The sequence below is a fragment of the Symphalangus syndactylus genome, chromosome 8 (genome assembly GCF_028878055.3).
Source record: "Symphalangus syndactylus isolate Jambi chromosome 8, NHGRI_mSymSyn1-v2.1_pri, whole genome shotgun sequence".
Taxonomy (NCBI): domain Eukaryota; kingdom Metazoa; phylum Chordata; class Mammalia; order Primates; family Hylobatidae; genus Symphalangus; species Symphalangus syndactylus.
Genome location: NC_072430.2, coordinates 67,175,124 through 67,196,560, shown reverse-complemented (window position 1 = coordinate 67,196,560; position 21,437 = coordinate 67,175,124). Strand labels below are relative to the sequence as shown.

The 21,437-nt window shown below is 38.3% G+C and overlaps 1 protein-coding gene across 4 annotated transcripts in view; it reads right to left on the bottom strand.

Annotated features, from left to right (window-relative positions):
* The window catches only part of SOS2 (SOS Ras/Rho guanine nucleotide exchange factor 2), a 116,423-nt gene that overhangs the window by 81,710 nt on the left and 13,276 nt on the right, over positions 1–21,437 (bottom strand). For 3 of the 4 annotated variants that reach the window (XM_055289432.2, XM_055289431.2, XM_055289430.2), the window contains exons 2-4: positions 6,756–6,881; positions 3,378–3,509; positions 2,117–2,281 (exon numbers count right to left, since the gene is read on the bottom strand). In XM_055289432.2, the coding sequence (XP_055145407.1) occupies positions 2,117–2,281; positions 3,378–3,509; positions 6,756–6,788 (330 nt within the window). In that variant the 5' untranslated portion in view covers positions 6,789–6,881. Of the gene's footprint in view, positions 1–2,116; positions 2,282–3,377; positions 3,510–6,755; positions 6,882–9,274; positions 9,387–21,437 lie in introns of all 4 variants that reach the window. The other variant, XM_063644574.1, reaches the window with a different exon arrangement.

Genomic DNA, 21,437 nt, shown 5'->3' with positions numbered 1-21,437 from the left:
TCCGGGTTATAAAAGTTAAGGGAGGAGAGTTGATTCTAATGTCTCTCCCCAACCACGGGATTACACTGCAGTGGTCCCTGTGCCTATTGCCATGGCCTCCCTTGAATAAAGTCAGCTTTACCACCTTTTTTTTTTTGAAAGTCTTGCTTTGTCACCCAGGCTGCAGTGCAGTGGTGCAATCTCAACTCAGTGCAAACTCTGCCCCCTGGGTTCAAATGATTCTCGTGCCTCAGCCTCCCAAGTAGCTAGGATTACAGGCATATGCCACCATGCCCAGCTACCGTTTTTTGTATGTTTAGTAGAGACGGGGTTTTGCCATGTTGACTAGGCTGGTTTGAACTCCTGACCTTAAGCGACCTGCCCGCCTCAGCCTCCCAAAGAGTTGGGATTACAGGCGTGATCCACCACCTGGCCTGCTTTGCTATCTTTTTTTTTTTTTAAAGTTAAGGGAGGAATGAGGAATTATTCCAGACTGAAGAGGATAAAAATACATGACACATAAACAATATATGATTGTGGAATGAATTATTTTGGTAAAAAGATCATCATTAGGATATGTGACAAAACTTGAATGATGTTTGAAAGTTAGATGGTATAATGTATCAAATGTATTCATTTCCTAGATTTTGACTGTCAGTCATACTATGGTAATGTAGCAGAATGTTCTTGTTTATAGGACATACTATATCGGCAACTTACTCTCATATGGTTCAAGTGGCAAGGGCTTACTTTTTGTTGTACTTCCAACTTTTCTATAAGTCTAAGATATTTTCAAAGTAAAAAAAAAAAAGTAGCCATAATTTTATAAGTCAAAATAGAGATAACAAGGAATTGTTACCATGATGTAAGTGAAAAGTCATTTCTGAAATTATGGCATCGTATGATCAGTCTCAGTTATTATAAATGCACACCAGAATTACCTAGAATGCTTTCAAAGAACACTGAGGTTTGGAGATCCAGTCCAGGCCAATTAAGTCTCTGGGGGTGATATGCAGGCATCAGCATTCTTTAAAAAGCTTTCTATTAATTCTGATGTGCAGTCAAGGCTGAGAACCATCAGCATGTGCTAGCTCCTGAAGGTTGTTCACCCTGAGAGAGTTTCATTTAGGCATTTTCTCTGTAGTCTTTCTGGCCTCACCCATGCTAAAGTTCATTACTTTCTCCACTGTACCTTGGACTTACTAGTATGATAGTTTTAATCATATTGTTCTGTAATTATCTGTTTATAATATTTTTATTTTGCAGTAAAATAAATACCTTCTAACACAAGGATTGCTATGTTATTCAGCATTATAGCTTCAGCGGGTGCAGTGGCTCATGCCTATAATCCCAACACTTTGGGAGGCTGAGGCAGGCACTTGAGCTCAGGAGTTGAAGACCAGCCTGGGCAACATGGTGAAACCCTATCTCTCCAAAAAATATAAAAACAGCTGGACGTGGTGATGCACGCCTGTGGTCCTAGTTACTCGAGAGGCTGAGATAGGAGGATTGCTTGAGCCAGGGAGGCAAAGTTTGCAGTGAGCTGAGATTGTGCCACTGCACTCCAGCCTGGGTGACAAAGTGAGACCTTGTCTCAAATAAATAAATAGGAAGAAAAATAAGATGGTAAGAAAAGGAATATAGAAGAATATGAAAGACTCAATTTCTTCCCGCAAGTAGCTTATAGCCAAGAAAGAAGACAGATATAAAAACAAAAAAATGATCAGAGGGGAGTAACTTCAACACTGCAGTCTAATTTTCTCTCCCCTGTGCCTCACTAAGCTATGCTGTGAAACCAAAGTAGGATCTTCAAAATTACTTACACTTAAAAGTACCTGAGTGAACTCCATATATTCTCTTTCTAAAAATATAAAACTGAAACTACTTAAATTGTTTTGAGGCCCTGGATGTTTTTTTCCTGTAAGTAAAAGATTCTTGACCAAAAAAAGAGATCCCCATCCTGCCATATGCTTAAAAACCTGGAAATACCATGGTTACTCTGTAAAGCCAGGATTTTTCTCTCTTCCAGTACGAGCAATTATAAAAATTACTTATCTAATAATGTGTACAAAAAGATTGAGGCAGAAATCAGTATAGTTGCTATTCAAGTTAAGTTTAAATACCTTGTAACACTTACCTTATCCGCACACATTGACACTTTAATGTCCTGCTGAGATATTTCATAATGCCGGATATTAAAAACATAATTACCAGCCAATTTTAAAATATCAGCTGAGATATACTCTAGCACAGCCACAATATATAGGGACACATGGTAGTCCACTTTGTACCCTAACACTTCCTGTGAAAAGAATAAATAGTTTAATTGCAAAATGTAGCAGTCAAGTATTAAACACTTAAAAAATTCCTATTTAACATCCTTGCTTATAAAAAACTTTCTATTAACATGTCTAAATGTATGGGTACTACGGGATATAGAATGAATCTTTGGTCCCTGTATTAGGGGCTTTTTTTCTTTTAAGAGACATCTAATCTAACAACTCTGCCTTTTATCAAACAACAATAGTTGATCTTAATATAGAAATCTTGGGTTGGACTCCACTAAAAGCCTCTTAATACATTAACCAAAACTCATCTGACAAATATCAGAATATCTGCTATCTTCAAGGACTCTGCTTTAAAACCAGTATCCCCTAATTATAGTAGTGTCTACTGAGGGGATGTGTGGAAGTGTCTGTGTGTGTGTGTGGCAGGTGGGGGTGGGGGGGGCTTGAATTTGCTACAAAACTCTTAAAATCCATATACACCAAACATATTTTGCCCTATGCACTAATATCCATCTAGTAGCCAAACTAGGTCCTAGCCCACTTTTCCAGTATATAAAAAATAATCTGTGATAATACAAATTAATTTTAAAGACAGTTCTGAACTCACAGTAGCTTCTGAAATTATACACTTTCTTAATCAACAAATGGCTGAGAATCATGGCCTACTACATAGGAATCAGTCAGAGTAGCAGTCATTGGAAGATGCCATAAAGATGCCATAATGGGCCAGGCATGATGGCTCATGACTCTTATCCTAGCAGTTTGGGAGGCCAAAGTAGGTGGATCACTTGAGCCCAGGAATTTGAGACCAGCCTGGGCAACACAGCAAGACCCTGTCTCTATTTAAAAAACAAAAAAGATGCCACAAAATAATAGTGATGCATTATCACTATTAATAATTTTTAATATTGTTTGAAAAGCAATTCAATTTCACCAGAGTATAATCATTTTGTATACATATTTATACGATGTGTATGTACAAGTATACACATGGAAGTGCACATATACACACTAACACAGACCATGCTACATTAATGCTTTATAAATATAGAAATAAAATATTACTTGTTATAAAGAACACCCCCCAACTAACGTTTAATCTTTTGTTACCTTCAACGAAGGATGGATTTTGTCCACAGGCAGTAAAAGAGGATTTCTTCGTTTTCGTTTTTCTATAGCAGATTGTGCATCAGCAATGGCCCATTTATCAATTGGGTGAGGAAAGGTCTTCTGAACTCGCTCCTGCTCAATCACAGCAGAACCATTGTAGTATTAATAAAAGTGTTTGTAAATAGGAAATTAATACAAAATTCAATTTGATCTCTATTCTTAATGCTAGCGGATAATAGTGACATAATACATTCTGATTCCTGTAATAAATAAATTTTTTGGCTTAAAAAAAAGGTCAGGCTGGGCACGGTGGCTCACGCCTGTAATCCCAACACTTTGGGAGGCTGAGGCAGGTGGATCACTTGAGCTCAGGAGTTTGAGACCAGCCAGGCAACATGGTGAACCCCCATCTCTATTAAAAATACAAAAATTAGCCTGGCATGGTGGTGCATGCCTATAGTCCCAGCTACTTGGGAAGCTGAGGTGGGAGGATTGCTTGAACCCAGGAGGCGGAGGTTGCAGCAAGCCGAGATCACACCACTACATTCCAGCCTGGGTGAGAGGGAGACCCCCAGCTGAAAAAAAAAAAAAAAAGGGTCAACAGGACTATCAAAAATTTTCCACATAATTTTCATGGATAAAACAAAAAGGTAAACTTCAAAAAGAAAGCTTTAAGCATAATTAAGATGAACTGGAAAAAAGGAAAAAAACAACACATAGGATATATAAGAAAGATTAAAGTGAACATGAAATAATGTATTAGTGATTTTAAGTTAGGTTTCTAGAGTTAAAACTATTTACCTAGCAGAGCAGAAATTGTTCATTCATTTTTAATCATTAGTATACAGCCAGTCTCCTTTCGCTAATCTTAGAGCTTCAAATAAAAGAGGTCATGTATCTCTTGGAAGATGAAGTGGGTGAAAGAGCTCAGAATGGCTTAGAAAATACGTACCTTGACAAAAACAACCCTAGCCTTTGTGGTTCATCTTGTTTTTTTGTTGTTGTTTTGTTTTGTTTTGTTTTTTTGGAGACAGGGTCTCACTCCTGTCACTCTGTCTGTGTCACTTCTGGCTGAAGTGCAAGTGCAGTGGCGGGATCTCAGCTCACTGCAACCTCCACTTCCCAGACTCCAATGATCCTCCCACCTCAGCATCCCGAGTAGCTGGGACTACAAGCACATACCGCTACTCTTGGCTAATTTGTCTATTTTTTGTAGAGACAGAGTTTTGCCATGTTGCCCAGGCCAGTCTCAAATTCCTGGGCTCAAGTGATTGTGTCCGCCTCAACTTCCCAAAGTGCTGGGATTACAGGTGTGAGCCACTGCACCTAGGCAGTTCATCTAATTTTAATTTAATCAGTGATTCATTGGCATGAAAAACAAGAACTACTGAGATCTGAATTAAACTCTAACTTAGCAGGGTTTCCTATATTTATAGTTATATTCTCAGATTTTAGCAAATTTAGCTATTGAAAAGTATGCTTTCAGTGTGTTTAGTTCATGTTCAAAACTAGTAGCAGAGGCTGGGCATGGTGGCCTATGCCTCTAACTAAGTCTCAGCACTTTGGGAGACCGAGGTGGGAGGATCCCTTGAGGCCAGGAGTATGAAACCAGCCTGCGCAATGTAGGGAGACCCTGTCTCTACAAAAAACTTTAAAAATTAGCCAGGCATGGTTGCATGCACTTGTAGTCCCAGCTACTTGCAAGGCTGAGGCAGGAGAACTGCTTGATCCCAGGAGTTCAAGGCTACAGTGAGCTATGATCCTGACACTACACCCTAGTCTGGGTGATAAAGCAAGACCCTGTCTCTTAAAACAAAACACAACAAAATCCAAACAACTGGCAGCAGAGAGCAGGGGGAAAAAATGCTTTAATTCCAAGAATCCTGGAAAATCTTAATAGCTCAATCACTACAAATTAAGATTTTCCTTTATACTGAAAGTTGTTGTAGCTGGGCATGGTGGCTAACACCTGTATCCCAGCACTTTGGAAGGCTGAGGAGGGAAGATCACTGAAGGCCAGGAGTTCAAGACCAGCCTGGGCAACACAGCAAGGCCCAGTCTTTACAAAAATAAAAATAAAAATTAGCTGGGTGGAGTGACACGTGCCTGTAGTCCCAGCTACTCGGGAGGCTGAGGCAGGAGGATTACTTGGGCCCAGGAGTTCAAGGCTACAGTGAGTTATGATCATGCCACTTCATAAAAAGAAAGAAAGAAGGTTGTTGCTTATAGAAACAAATTTCAAAAAAAAAAAAAAAAGGGGGGAAATGTAAGCAGTACAGTATAAAAATAATTTTTGAAAATATAAAAATTAGCCTGGGGTGCACGCCTGTAGTCCCAGCTACTTGGGAGGCTGAGGCAGGACAATCGCTTGAACCTGGGTGGCTGAGGTTGCAGTGAGCCAAGATCACACCACTGTACTCCAGCCCGGGTGACAGAGTGAGACTCCATCTCAAAAAATAAAAATAAAAATAATTTTTGATAGCTGTACTATTAGACATTTGTTTTGTTTTTAGCAGGAGAAAAATAATACCAATTTTATTAATATTAATTTTATGTGCACAGGGTGCTTTTATACAAAAGAAGTAAAACTCTCCCTAACAGATATTGCTAAAAATCCAAAAATGCTCCCATGTAACCAAGGCAAAACAATTATTTTAGTACTAATTTAAACATAGTTTTTCAGATATATATATATACACACACACACACATACATACATATACTTTTTTTAAATCAATGAGCAAATGTCCTCAAAATTTACACTGATCTTTTACTGAGGTAATAGTTATATGCAGTAAAATACACAGATCATAAAATGTACAATTTGTTGAGTTTTAGAAATGCTTATGTCTGTGTAACCATCATCTCAACTGACATAGAGAACATTTTGTTTTGTTTTTTTTTTTTTTTGAGACGGTCTCCCGCCACCCAAAGTACTGGGATTACAGGTGTGAGCCACCGCACCTAGCCTTATTATTCAATATAAAGTACTATGTTTTGAGTTCTCTCTAAAAAATATGTCCCTAACCCCAGGTTATGAAGATATTTTCCAGAATTTTCTTCTAGAAATCTTGTAGTTTAGCTGTTATGTCTAAGGCCATGATCCATTTTGAATTAATTTTTGTCTATAGCATGAGATAGGTTTCAAGGTTTTTTCCTCTCATAAATGTACCCAGTTGTTCTAAGACTTTTTTTTTCTGAAAAACTTGCCTTTCCTCAATGAACTGCCTTGACGTTTTTGACAAAAACAAACTGACCATATATATCATACGTAATTTCAGTGGTTTTAGTTTTCACAATAATTTAGAATGATATAGATACAAAAATTAATTCATACAGTGGTTGAGTGACATTTTGAAATGACAAAATAATTTTTACCTCTACATCTTGAACAGTCCTTGGCTGGGCCATGCATAATTTATTAAGCAGCTGAAAAATCAGCTCTTCAATATAATAGAGAGACTCTTCATTAGCTGAGAGAGTGGGATGCACTTGTTCCTGAACCTTTAAAAAAAAGTTATCAGTTAAAGTAATGGCAAAATAATATAAATTGAACAAAAGTCAAAGAGAATCTTTATATATAATTAATATTTTACTATAATGGTTACTCAAAATAGACATAAAACACAAAATGAAGAAAAAAACTATTTGTTGGTCTCTGTAAACTTTTCTTAATCCATAGAGCAGTGGTTCTTAAGCATTTTTGGACCCTTTGAAAAATCTATGGAAAGCCATTGAACCCTCTCTTCTCTATCACCAAAAAGCATATACACATAAACTATTCTATACAATTTCAGAGGAATTGTGGATACCTTGAAGTCAATAAACCTACTTGAAGTCTATGCAGGTCATGAATCCCAGTAATAAAGGTAATATCTGAAAACTATACTCCTTTACAAATTGTAGAGGTGCTCTGTGAAATAGGTGCTACTCAGCTTTCACAATAGCACTGTCACCTCCAGCTATGCTAAGCCCCCCACCTTTCTTTCTTTTCTTTTCTTTATTTTTTTTTTTTAAGCAGCTGTATCCTTCTAGGAATGAGCCGTTTTTGTTTCTAAATTTTCTGTCCTAAATAATAATCCAGTCTGACTGGATATAAGAAATATGGTAAATAGTACCTAGCATACAGTAGGTGTTCTATAAATATTTGTTGAAAGAAATAATAAAAAATTATTGCTTTCCTTTCTTTTCTTTTTTTGAGACAGGGTCTCACTCTGTCACCCAGGCTCACTGCAGACCTGGGCTCCAGCAACCCTCCCACATCAACCTCCCAAGTAGCTGGCACTACAGGTGTGTGCCACGATGACCTGGCTAATTTTTAAAACTTTTTGTAGAGATGAAGTCTCACCATGTTGCCCAGACTGGTCTTGAACTCCTGGGCTCAAGTGATCCTCCCACCTCAGCTTCCCAAAGTGCTGGGATTATATGCATGAGCCACCGCACCCAGCCTGCTTTAACTTTTTATGCCATGAAGTCAGAAGGATATCAGAAGCACTAACACAAAAATAGATAACTTGAATAGCCTCATAGTTAAGCAAAAGTAATTTAAAACCCTCCCCACAAAAAACACAGCATTGAAGTTAACCATTTCATTTGAAGTCTCAAAATTTACCATAGAGTTCTTTCTAACATCAGATCACACACCCACCGCTAAACCGACCATTGCCAAATGATGATGAGTCTATGATTTAGACTTTGCCATTTCCTAAGAGATCCATGCCTGAACAAAATTAGACTTTTAAAAAACTAGCATAGGCACGGTGGCTAACATCTGTAATCCCAGCACTTTGGGAGGCCGAGGTGGATGGATCACCTGAGGTCAGAAGTTTAAGACCATCCTGGCCACATGGTGAAACTAAAAATACAAAATTAGCTGGGTGTGGTGGCACGTGCCTGTAATCCCAGTTACCCAGGACGCCGAGGCAGGAGAATTGCTTGAACCTGGGAGGCAGAGGTTGCAGTGAGCAGAGATCGCACCACTGTACTCCAGCCTGGACAACTCCATCTCACAAAAAAAAAAAAAAAAATAGCATAAAATTGTCCATTATAGCCTCATATTTTGTAAGTCTATAGGATTTATAGTAAAATCCCTTCTTTCAGTCCTAATATTAGTTATTTGTGTATTCGTTCTTTTCTTGATCAGCATCTCAGAGGTTTATCAATGTTATTAATCTTTTAAAGAACCAACTCTTGGCTTTTATGATCCTATTTTATGTTTGTTTTATATTTCATTTATTTTTGCTTTATCTTCATTATTTCTTCTGCTTTTTATGTCCTTTTGCCAACTTCTTGAGATGGATACTTTGCTCATTTTTGTCAACCTTCCTTTTCTAATATGTATGTTTTCTCTAAAACTACTTTTGTAAAAACCCACATATTTTCATATGGAATATTTTTGTAATCTTCCAGTTCAAAATACAGTCATCCTTCAGTATCTGTAGGAAATTAGTTCCAGGACACCTGTGGATACCCAAATCCATGGATGTCCAAGTCCTTTATATATAATTGTGTAACATTTGTATACAACCTACACACATCCTCCCATATACTTTAAGTCATCTATAGGTTACTTATAATACCTAATACAATGTAAATGCTATGTAATAGTGGTTATATTGTATTGTTTAGGAAATAATGACAAGAGAAAAGTCTGTATGTGTTCAGTACAAATGCAACCATCCATTATTTTCCCAAATACTGTTGATCTGAGGTTGGCTGAATCTATGGATTAAGAACCCAAGGATAAGAATGGTGGACTATAGTTTCTAATTTCCATTATGGTTTCTTCTTTCATCTTAAGAATCTAGAAGCAAATTTCTTAATTTTTAAACATGAGATTTTTTTAAAGGTTTTTAAAATTGATTTCTATAATAATCACATGTGGTCAGAAAACATACTTTCTTTTGGCCGGGCGCGGTGGCTCACGCTTGTAATCCCAGCACTTTGGGAGGCCGAGGTGGGCGGATCACGAAGTCAGGAGATCGAGACCACGGTGAAACCCCGTCTCTACTAAAAATACAAAAAATTAGCCGGGTGTGGTGGCGGGTGCCTGTAGTCCCAGCTACTCGGAGAGGCTGAGGCAGGAGAATGGCGTGAACCTGGGAGGCGGAGCTTGCAGTGAGCCGAGATCATGCCACTGCACTCCAGCCTGGGCGACAGAGCAAGACTCCGTCTCAAAAAAAAAAAAAAATACTTTCTTTTTCATTTTTATTTACTTATTTAATTTTTTTGAGACAGAGTCTCATTCGACCACCCACGTTGGAATGCAGTAGTGCAATCATGGCTCACTGTAGCCTTGACCTCAAGCTGGCCTTGAACTTGTGAGGTCAAGCTATCCACCCACCTCTGGCTCCCAAAATGCTGGGATTATAGGCATAAACCACCATGCCTGGCCAGAAAACATATTTTCTATGATTTCAATCTTTTGAAATTTGTTGAGACTTGTATTATAGCCCATTATAGGGGTCTACCTGGCTTCATTGACAAAGGAAGCAATACAACAATCTTAAGCGAACATTTAGAAAATTTTTTTAAAAAAGATACTCTCCAATTTATTTTGGGACTAGACTTTATACATAAACTCAAAAAGAAAGATGAAAATTATAGGCCATTTTTAGCTCAGCACAGTGGTTCATGCCTGTAATCCCAGCACTTTGGGAAGCCAAGGTCAGAGGATCACTTGAGGCCAGGAGTTCCAGACCAGCCTGGGCAACACAGCAAGACCCCGTCTCTCCAAAATAAAAAATTAGCTGTGCATAGTGGCATATGCCTGTAGTCCCAGCTACTCAGGAGTCTAAGGCAGAAGGATTACTTGAGCCCAGAAGGTCAGGGCTACAGTGAGACATGATGGTACCACTGTGCTCCAGCCTGGGGGAATGAGCAAGACCTCATCTCTAAAAGAAAAGAAAATTATAGGCCATTTTAACTTATGAATCCAGAAAAAAAAAAAAAAGCCTAAGTGTCACCTAACTAAATTCCATAATGTATACAAATAAGATTATACAATCATAGCCAGACATGGTGGCTCACACCTGTAATCCCAGCACTTTGGGAGGCTGGAAGTGGGTGGATCATCTGAGGTCAGGAGTTCGAGACCAGCCTGGACAACATGGTGAAACCCCGTTTCTACTAAAAATATAAAAATTAGCTAGGTGTGGTGGCACAGGCCTGTAATCCTAGCTACTTGGGTGGCTAAGGCAGGAGAACTGCTTGAACCCAGGAGACAGACGCTGCTGTGAGCCGAGATCACTGCAATCCAGCCTGGATGACTGAGCGAGACTCCATTTCAAAAAAAAAAAAAAAAAGAAAGAAAGAAAGAAAAGAAAAGAAAAATAATATGACCATCCCAATATATATGTAGAAAAGCCATTTGAAAAAAATTCAACATTCATTCATGATAAAATCTCTTTGTGGGCCTGGCACGGAGGCTCACGCCTATAATCCCAGCACTTTAAGAGGCCGAGGTGGGTGGATCACTTGAGGTGAGGAGCTCAAGGCCAGCCTGGCCAACATGGTGAAATCCCGTCTCTACTAAAAATACAAAAAATTGGCCACGCATGGTAGCAGGCGCATGTAGTCCCAGCTACTCAGGAGGCTGAGGCAGGAGAATCGCTTGAACCCGGGAGGCGGAGGTTGCAGTGAGCCGAGATCATGTGCCATTGCACTCCAGCCTGGGTGAGAGTGAGACTCTGTCTCAAACAAACAAACAAAAAATCTCTTTGTGAACTTCTTTCATTTGATAAAGGATGTATACTAAAAAGCTACAATAGGCCGAGTGCAGTGGCTCAGACCTATAATCCCAGCACTTTGGGAGGCCGAGATGGGGGGATCACAAGGTCAGAGTTGCCACCCTGGCCAATATGGTGAAACCCCGTCTCTACTAAAAATACAAAAATTAGCTGGCATGGTGGTGAGTGCCTGTAGGCCCAGCTACTCGGGAGGCTGAGGCAGAAGAATCGCTTGAACTGGGAAGCAGAGGTTGCACTGAGCCGAGATCACGCCACTGCACTCCAGCCTGAGCGACAGAGCAAGACTACAACTCAAAAAAAAAAAAAAAAGCTATAATAAAATCATAGTTAATGGTACGACAAGACACTGATAGCTTTCCTTTTGAGATCAAGAAAAAGGATATTTTCTATTACCATTTCTATTCCACATTATATTTGGAGGTCCTGGCTGGTGCAGTAAACCAAGAAAAAGAAAATTTCAGAATCGGTAAAGAAGAAAATTTGCAGATCATCTGACTGCCCATTGTGATGGTTAATTTTGGGGTGCCCATGTAACTGGTTACACACTATTTCTGGGTATGTCTGTCAGAGTATTTCTGGAGGAGATTAACATTTGAGTTGGTAGACTGAGAAAAGCAGATTACCCTCCCCAATGTGGCCTTATCTACTTGACTAAAGGCCTGAATAGAACAAAAGGCTGAGAAAGAATTCTTTCTCTCTGCCTGACTGTATTTGAGCTGGGACGTCAGTCTTCTGCCTTCAGACTCAGACTCAGACTGGAATTTGTATCATCAGCTCTTCTGGTTCTCAGGCCTTCAGACTAGGACTAGAATTATACCATTGGCTTTTGTGGGTCTGCAGCTTGACAAATGCAGATCTTGGACTTCTTAGCCACCATAACCTCATGAGCCTATTTCCTTACAGTATATGTCGTGTGTGTGTGTGTGTGTGTGTGTGTGTGTGTGTGTGTTTGTTTCCTATTGGTTCTGCTTCTCTGAAGAATCAATGCACCCATGGAGGACAAAATAATGTACCCGTGCAGGACAAAAATATTGTAAAGATAAATTACCTGAATTCATAAAAAATAAACTTTTCTTTCTATGTAACAGCAACAAAGCTAGCAAACAAAATTTTTAGGCCAGGTGTGGTGGCTCACTCCTGTAATCCCAGCACTTTGGGAAGCTGAGGCGGGAGGATCACTTGAGCCCAGGAGTTCAAGACCAGTCCGGGCAACACGGTGAAACCCCACTTCTACAAAAAATTAGCCAGATGTGGTGGCACGCACCTGTAGTCCCAGCTACACGGGAGGCTGATGTGGGAGGATCACCTGAGCCCGGGAGGTCGAGGCTGCAGTGAGCCATGATTATGCCACTGCACTCCAGCTTGGGTGAGAGTGAGACCTTGTCTCAAAAAAAAAAAAAATTAAATAGCATTAACAATAGAATTTAAAATACCGCATACCTTGAGTACATGATAAGGTACACATGACCCCTAGGGAGAAAACTAGACTTTAAGAAAAATTAAAGAGCTAAATAAATGAAAGATGATACCATGTTGGTGAACTGTCAGACTTAATATCGTATACAACTGAATTCTCTCAAAATTGATACACGCAGTTATAAAATCACAATCAAAACCATGCAGGTTGTTTTGCTAAAAATGCCAAGATAATTTCATATGTACATAAAAGTGCAAAAGGCTAAGAAAACCAGTCATATATTCTTTTTTTTTAATTATTGACAACAAAGTCATATGTTTGTAAGGAAGTACAAGGATTTGCTCCAATGGTTGTCAGGATTTATTACAAAGCTATAGTAATGAAGAATGTGACAATGGCATAAGGATAGAGAAAGAAATCAATGGGACATAACAGAGTCCACAAACAAGTCCATATATATATATAGACGCTTATTCACAAAGATGGCACTGTAGAGTATGAGGTGTGGCAGAGAGTTGCAGGGAGGCAGGGAAGTGTATGAATAGTGTTGAACCACTGCAGAAAAATAAAATCAACTCCTACTTCATCCTTTACCCAAAAATCAATCCTAGCTGCATGTTAGGCCTAATAAATAAATATACCCAATAAAGCTCTGACAGTGTAAAACTAGATAATGTCTTCATGATTTCAGGATTGAAAAAGATTTCTTATATAGGACACAAAAAATTACTAGCTATGAAGGAAAGAACTGATAAACTTTATATTAAACTTTAAAATTTCGGTTTATCAAAAGACATCTTTAAGAAAGTAAAAAGGCAAGTTACGGAGCTGGAGAAGATATATGTAGTACATATAACAAAAGGCTCATATCCAGAATATATAGAGAACTCCTAAAAGTTCAGTAAGAAAAAAAATGATAAAAATCCCAAGACAAAAAATGGGCAAAAAACCCTTAAACTAGCACTTCACAAAAGAAGAAATTCAAATAGCCAATATATATATATTAAAAAGTGCTCTAGCTCTAAGTAATCAGAAAAATGCAAATTAAACGACCATGAACACTATCCGCTCACCAGGCAGCAAAACTAAAAATTCTGATAATACCAAAAGTTGGTAACTATGTGGAGCAATGGGAACTATCACACACTGCTACTAGAATGTAAAACGGTTCAATCACTTTCAAAAACTTTGCCATTAAGTACTAAAGTTCAAGACATGTATACTCTATGACTGAGCAATTCCACTATAGGATATATATATATTAAGGATAGATTTACATATATTTCTTTAGAGCTATACAGTCCAATATAATAGACACTAGCCTCATGTGGGTACTGAACACCTGAAATGTAGCTCCACTGAGTTGAAATGGGATGTTGGTGTAAAATACAAACCAGATTCAAGGATTCAGTATTAAAATAAGAAGTCAAATTCTCAATTTTTATGACGCATGCTGAAATGATTAGATTTATTGGGTTAAAAATATGTTATTAAAATCAACTTCATCTGTTTCTTCTTACTTTTCAACTGTGGCTATGATAATTTTCGTTTTTAACTTTTATTTTAGATTAAGGGGGTACATGTGCAGATTTTGTTACCTAGGTATATTGTGTCATGCTGAGGTTTGCGGTACAAATGATCCCATCACCCAGGTACTGAGCATAGTACTACTCTCTCTATTAGTCCCCGCTGTCTATTGTTAACATCTTTATGTCCATGGTTACCCCATGTTTAGCTCTCACCTGTAAATGAGAACATGCGGTATTTGGTTTTTTGTTCCTGCATTAATTCACTTACGAGGGTAAATTTTATTTTTATTTATTTTTTAATTTATTATTATTATTATTATTTAAATTTTTGAGACAGGTTCTCGCTGTGTTGTCCAGGCTGGCCTTGAACTCCTGGGCTCAAGCAATCCTCCTGCCTTGTCCTCCCAAAGGGCTGGGATTACAAGCATGAGCCACCATGCCCAGCCTAGGAGGGAAAATTTTAAATTACATGTGTGGCTCACATTGCATCTCTTCTAGACAGCAATGCTCTAGAGAAATGTTTACCAGAAGACATATGCTAGAAGGCTCATAAATAACATTATTAATAATACCTTCCAAAACTAGAAAAGAATTCAAATATTCATCCAGAATGGGACAGATAAATTGTGGCTTATTAATACAATGGAATATACACAGTCAAAAAATGCAGTAATAATGACAGCGACATAAAATGTGGATGCACCTTGAAAAAATGTTGGCAGAAAGAAGCCAGATAAAAAGAATACATACAATGGGATTCCATTCACAAAGTCAGACAAAATTAAATACAAAAATAAAAAATAAACAAATTCAGAACAAATTAAACAATGGTGTTAAGAGATACACGCTGAGATGGAAAAACTATTAAGAAAATCAAAACAGGCCAGGTGCGATGGCTCGCGCCTATAATCCCAGCACTTTGGGAGGCTGAGGCAGGCAGATCACGAGGTCAAGAGATCGAGACCATCCTGGCCAACATGGTGAAACCCCGTCTCTACTAAAAATACAAAAATTAGCTGGGCGTGGTGGTGCACACCTGTAGTCCCAGCTACTCGGGAGGCTGAGGCAGGAGAATTGCTTGAACCCAGGAGGCGGAGGTTGCAGTGAACCAAGATCATGCCACTGCACTCCAGCCTGGCAACAGAGCGAGACTCCGTCTCAAAAAGAAAGAAAATCAAAACAGTGAATACCACAAAAATGGTTACCTTTTGGAGAGTTATTCTGAGAAAAGTGCTGACAATGCTCTGTCTTCTAATCTGAGTGTTAAATAGATGTTCCTTAAATTGTATTATATATCCTTTACACATTTTCTGATTATGTTACACTTCACCATAAATGAGGTTTTCAAAAGTTTGAGAATCAACTAGCAAACAGAGGAAATTGAGGGGGGAAATTACCAATAAAATACGTCTAAAGGGCTTTTCTAGTGCCTATGGCACTGAACAAAATTTAAATGTCAGGACACTGGAGACAAAGAGAATATCCTACAAGACTGAGAGGACAGGGAAGTGAAGAGGAGCAGATTATATACAAGAAGCAGACATTAGCTTCAGATTTCAACAGTAATACTAGAAGCTAGATGGCAATGATGTTCAGCCTGGAATCCAAGATACCAACAATATCAAATGCCATGCTAAAGTGACATTCTTAGATAGAATAAGGTCCAAAACTTTATCTCTCACGTAGTCTTTCTCATTAAGCTTCTGTCATTTGTACTACACTAAAACAAGGGTATGAATCAAGAAAGAAAAATATGGAATAAAGGAAATAAAGGAATCAATAGAGAAGAAAGGTCAAAGGAATGCCCAGGATAAAATGAAAGGAAATTACTATCTTAAACTAGCACTTCACAAAAGAAGAAATTCAAATAGCCAATATATATATATTAAAAAGTGCTCTAGCTCTAAGTAATCAGAAAAATGCAAATTAAACGACCATGAACACTATCTGCTCACCAGGCAGCAAAACTAAAAATTCTGATAATACCAAAAGTTGGTAACTATGTGGAGCAATGGGAACTATCACACACTGCTACTAGAATGTAAAATGGTCTCAAGAAAATGAACTTGACAGAGTATACAATGGGTTGAAAATCTTGATAGGATATTTAGAAAACTGGTAAAAAGTTTGAATTTGGTAATAAGTATACTACATAGAAAAACACACAAACAAGAAAACAAGATAATTAATAACTCCAGTAAAACCAGTGATTTAGAAAAGAAAAAGGAAATTAAATGGCATTTACAGGCCGGGTGTGGTGGTTCATGGCTATAATCTCAGCACTTTGGGAGGCCAAGGTGGGGGTGGATCATTTGAGGCCAGGAGCTCAAGACCAGCCTGGCCCACACAGTGAAACCCCATCTCTACTAAAAATACAAAAATTAGCTGGGCCTGGTGGCATGTGCCTGTAATCTCAGCTTGAACCTGGGAGGTGGAGGTTGAGGTGAGTGGAGATTATGCCACTTGACTCCAGCCTGGGCGACACAGTGAGACCCTGTCCCCCTCCAAAAAAAAAAAAAAATTCCAAAAATAGCATTTACAGTCATAATAATGTAAACTTTGAATATTAATCCAACCCAAATTAAGATATAACTTTGAAGTGAGAGAAGAAGAAAGTGGAAAGTGTGTGTGTGGTTGGAGGGGAATGTATGTGCATATTAAAGAATATTAAATCCTTTGTGCCACTGCACTCCAGCCTGGGCAACAGAGTGAGTCCCTGCCAAAGAAAAAAAAAAAAAGAGAGAGAGAGAGAGAAAAGAGTATTAAATCCTTACCCTCCATGGTAGGAAGTCAACAGACAACATCCAAAACAGAAAAAAACAAGAAATAGCAATATAAGCACTTTTTCTTTCTTAGAAATACAGAAGCAAATAAATCACCTTGAAAAGTTAAAGTGGTTTTCTCTAGGAAACAGAAAATTTTGTGTTTAAGGGGGAAGTAATGCTATTTTTCATAACAAGCCTCACAGAGCTAATTATCTTTTTATTTACATAAATAATTTTGACAAAATACAAACTAACCGATAAAGAAAAATAATTTTGAATTGGGGAATGGGGAAGTGGAAGGCCATAGTAAGGAAAGACTACTCTTTGAAAAAGTCTGGTCCAAAAAGTCTAACAGTAAGGCAGTTAGAAATTCATATAGGACCAATAATAAAAAAAAAATCAGGCTTTCTAATGTATTTCTATGTTAGAAATATGTTTCTAACATATTTTCTAATAAATTCAAATTAGGTTTTGGGGAAATAAAGATTTCCTCTTATACCCTGCACTTCTTTAACACAGCCAAAGATAACTTACATTTTAACCATACATTTCTAATAGGTCAATTGACTTTTAAAAGACATTTTTAAAAAAATAGACATTTAACTAGGCGTAGTGGGGTGCCTATAGTCCCAGCTACTCTAGTGGCTGAGGTGGGAGGATTCCTTGGGCGTAGGAGTTTCAGGCTTCCAAACATAATGAGACTCTATCTCTAAATAAATAAATAAACATTTATACTGTAAGTGTGGCAGTAGACTTCATAAGGCTGTTTTTTTTTTTTTTTTCTTTTAAAGATGAGGCCTACCTAAATTGCTCAAGCTGGTCACCAACTCCTTGGCTCAAACAATCCTCCTGCCTCCTCAGGCCCCCCTCCCTGAGGCAAGGTTGTTTCTTTCTTTCTTTTTTTTTTTTTTTTTTGAGACGGAGTCTTGTTCTGTCGCCCAGGATAGAGTGCAGCGGCGCAATCTCAGCTCACTGCAAGCTCTGCCACCCAGGTTCACGCCATTCTCCTGCCTCGGCCTCCCGAGTAGCTGGGACTACAGGCGCCCGCTGCCATGCCCGGCTAATTTTTTGTATTTTTTAGTAGAGATGGGGTTTCACTGTCCTATATGAATGGTTTTGATCTCCCGACCTCGTGATCCGCCCACCTTGGCCTCCCAAAGTGCTGGGATTACAGGCGTGAGCCACCGCGCCCGGCAAGGTTGTTTCTTATAACATCTTTCCATAAAAAGCCAAGGGCCCCACTCAGTGAAAATGATTGAACATGAGAATTAAGATAATGTCTAACTGGGATGGATTCTTTTTCTGTGATTATGATTTTGTTAAATAAGCTACAAAGCAATTTGAACATCAAGCATCAAAGTTTCTTATGCCAAACTTCTTAATTTCAAATACGAAAACAGTCATAAAAATAAATACACAATGTTAAAACCTCACCCATAAACACTGTAATAAGACATCAAGAGGACAATGGAAGAGAACCATGCTTTACACTTCTACAGAGACAGTAAACACAAAATTACCACAACAGAACCAATTTGCCTATCATATTTTTTGAAAGACTAGTCAGAAAAAGAGCAATTAAAATAATTTCCAGTCTTTAACAGTAGATTAACAAGTCAGACCTGTATTTTAGTTACACCATATTTTCAAATTGCCAGAAGGCATTTCCTTACTGTAACACTATAAATAGTGTCATACTATAAATGCATGTGTAGACACAAACAAAAGCACTTTAAATTTTTACCCTGATAAACCACTACATTTGACAAGTTATAGAAATGTTATTTCCTAATTGATATTTTTCAGTTTTCCATCTTCACATTTAAATTAAAAATCTTGCTAGTGCACTTGTTCAGTAATTAACATTTGAGTTTTGGGTACAATGTGGAAATAAATCCTTTTGGATATATAGTCTGATTGATATTTATTTTTGCCAAATTCTTCATTGTGTTGCCAAGATTTCCACAAGAATGCAAATATCTCAAACATCAATTAAGAATACTGGCAATGTTTTCATTATTAAATGTTTTGGGGTTTTGCTTTTTTTTTTTTTTTTTTTTTTGAGACGGAGTCTGGCTCTTTTGCCCAGGCTGGAGTGTGGTGGCAGCGATCTTGGCTCACTGCAACCTCCACCTCCCAGATTCAAGAGATTTGCCTGCCTCAGCCTCCCGAGTAGCTGGGACCACAGGTGTACACCACCACACCCAGCTAATTTTTGTATTGTCAGTAGAGGCAGGGTTTCACCATGTTGGCCAGGCTAGTCTTTAACTCCTGAGCTCAGGTAATCTGCCTGCCTCAGCTTCCCAAAGTGCTGGGATTACAGGTGTGAGCCACCACACCCAGCCCATTATGAAATATTAAAATTCAATTTAAAAAGAAAATAAAAATTTTAGTTGAAGGATATACACTAAAACTACAAAATACTGGCAGGGCACGGTTGCTCACACCTGTAATCCCAGCACTTTGGGAGGCCAAGGCAGATAGATCACCTGAGGTCAGGAGATCAAGACCAGCCTAGCCAACATAGTGAAATCCCGCGGGCAGCTACCCTGGAGGCTGAGGCGGGAGAATCGCTGGAGCCCAGGAGGAGGAGGTTGCAGTGAGCTGAGATCATGCCACTGCACTCCAGCCTGGGTGACAGAGTGAGACTCAATCTCAAAAAAATAAAAATAAAATACAATAAAAATGAATAAATAAAAATAAAAATACAATATACTGCTGATAGGAATTAAATACTTAAATAAATGAAGAGATAAACTATGAGTTGGAAGACTCAACATTATTATGTCAATTCCTCCCAAATGATCTGTAGATGCAACACAATCTCAATCAAAATTCCAGCAAGCTTTTTTGTAGAAATTGGTATGTTGATTAAAAAATTCTTATGGAAATACAAAGGTCCTAGAATAACTAAAACAACTCTGAAGAAGAACAAAGTTTGAAGGGCTAACACTACCTGATTTCAAGGATTTCTATAAAGCTATGGTAACCGAAACAGTATGGCACTGACATAGAGATAAACAAAACGATCAATAGAACAGAATAGAGAATCTAGAAATAAAACCACACATATATGGGCAACTGACTTTTTAAATAAAAGCATGAAGACCTTTAGCAAAGGAAAAAGGATAGCCTTTTCAATAAATGGTGGCAGAACAACCAGATATCCATATGCAAAAACACAAACATACCATACACAGAATTATCACACCATATATAAAATGATTCAATCAGCACCACAAGACGAGTTTTTTTTTTAAAAAGAAAGAAAAAGTGATTCAAATGAGTCATAGATATAAATACAAAATTTAAACTATAAAATTTCTAGAACAAGCCAGGTATGGTGGATCACACCTATAATTGCAAAATTTTGGGAGGCCGAGGCCAAAGGATCACTTTAGGCCAGGAATTCGAGACCAGCCTGGGCAACATAGTGAGACCCTGTCTCTACTTTTGAAAATTAAAATAAATAAATAAAAAATTTCTAGAAGGGAAAATTTTTGTAACCCTGGGTTAGGCAAAGGTTTCCTAGATATGACACTAATGGCACGGTCCCTAAAAAAACAAACTGATAAAAATTTAAAACTTTTGGTCTCCAAAAGATAGTACAGGCCAGGTGCAGTGGCTTATGCCTGTAGTCCCAGCACTTTGAGAGGCTGAGGCAGGAAGATCACTTGAAGCCAGGAGCTTAAGACCAGCCTAGGCAACACAGCAAGACCCTATCTCTTAAAAAGAAAAAAAAAAGAAAAAGAAAAAGATAAAAAGATAGTATTAAGAGAATGGTATATAATGAAACCTCCATAAAAGGAAAAAAAAAAAAAAAAAGGCAGACTGAGATGGCTCATGCCTGTAGTAATCCCAGCAATTTGGGAGGCCAAGGTGGGTGGATTCCTTGAGGCCAAGAGTTTGAGACCAGCCTGGGCAACATGGCAAAATCCTGTCTCTACTAAAAATACAAAAATTAGCAGGGCATGGTGGTGGGTGCCTGCAATCCCAGCTACTTGGGAGGCTGGGGTGAAAGAATCGCTTGAAACCGGAAGGCGGAGGGTGCAGTGAGCTGAGATTGCGCCACTGCACTCCAGCCTGGGTAACAGAGCAAGACTCCATCCCAAAAAAAACAAAAACAAAAACAAAAAACAAAACAACTCAACAAAAATGGGCCAAAGATCTGAACAAACACTTCACCAAAGAAGATATATAGAAGGCAAATAAAAACATGAAAGATGTTCAACATCATTAATCACTAGGTAAATGCAAACTAAAACCACAAAGTACCATTACACTGCTATTAGAATGGCTAAAATTAAATTACCAAGTGTTGGCAGGAGGAACAGGATCTCTTATATTGCTGGTGGGAATGTAGAACTATACAACCACTTTAGAAAACAGTTTGAAAGTTTCTTAAAAAGTTAAGAAGCCAGGCGTGGTGGCTCACGTCTATAATCCCAGCACTTTGGGAGGCCGAGATGAGCAGATCATGAGGTCAAGAGATCGAGACCATCCTGGCCAATACAGTGAAACTCTGTCTCTACTAAAAATACAAAAATTAGCCGGGTGTGGTGGTGCATGCCTGTAATCTCAGCTACTCAGGAGGCTGAGGC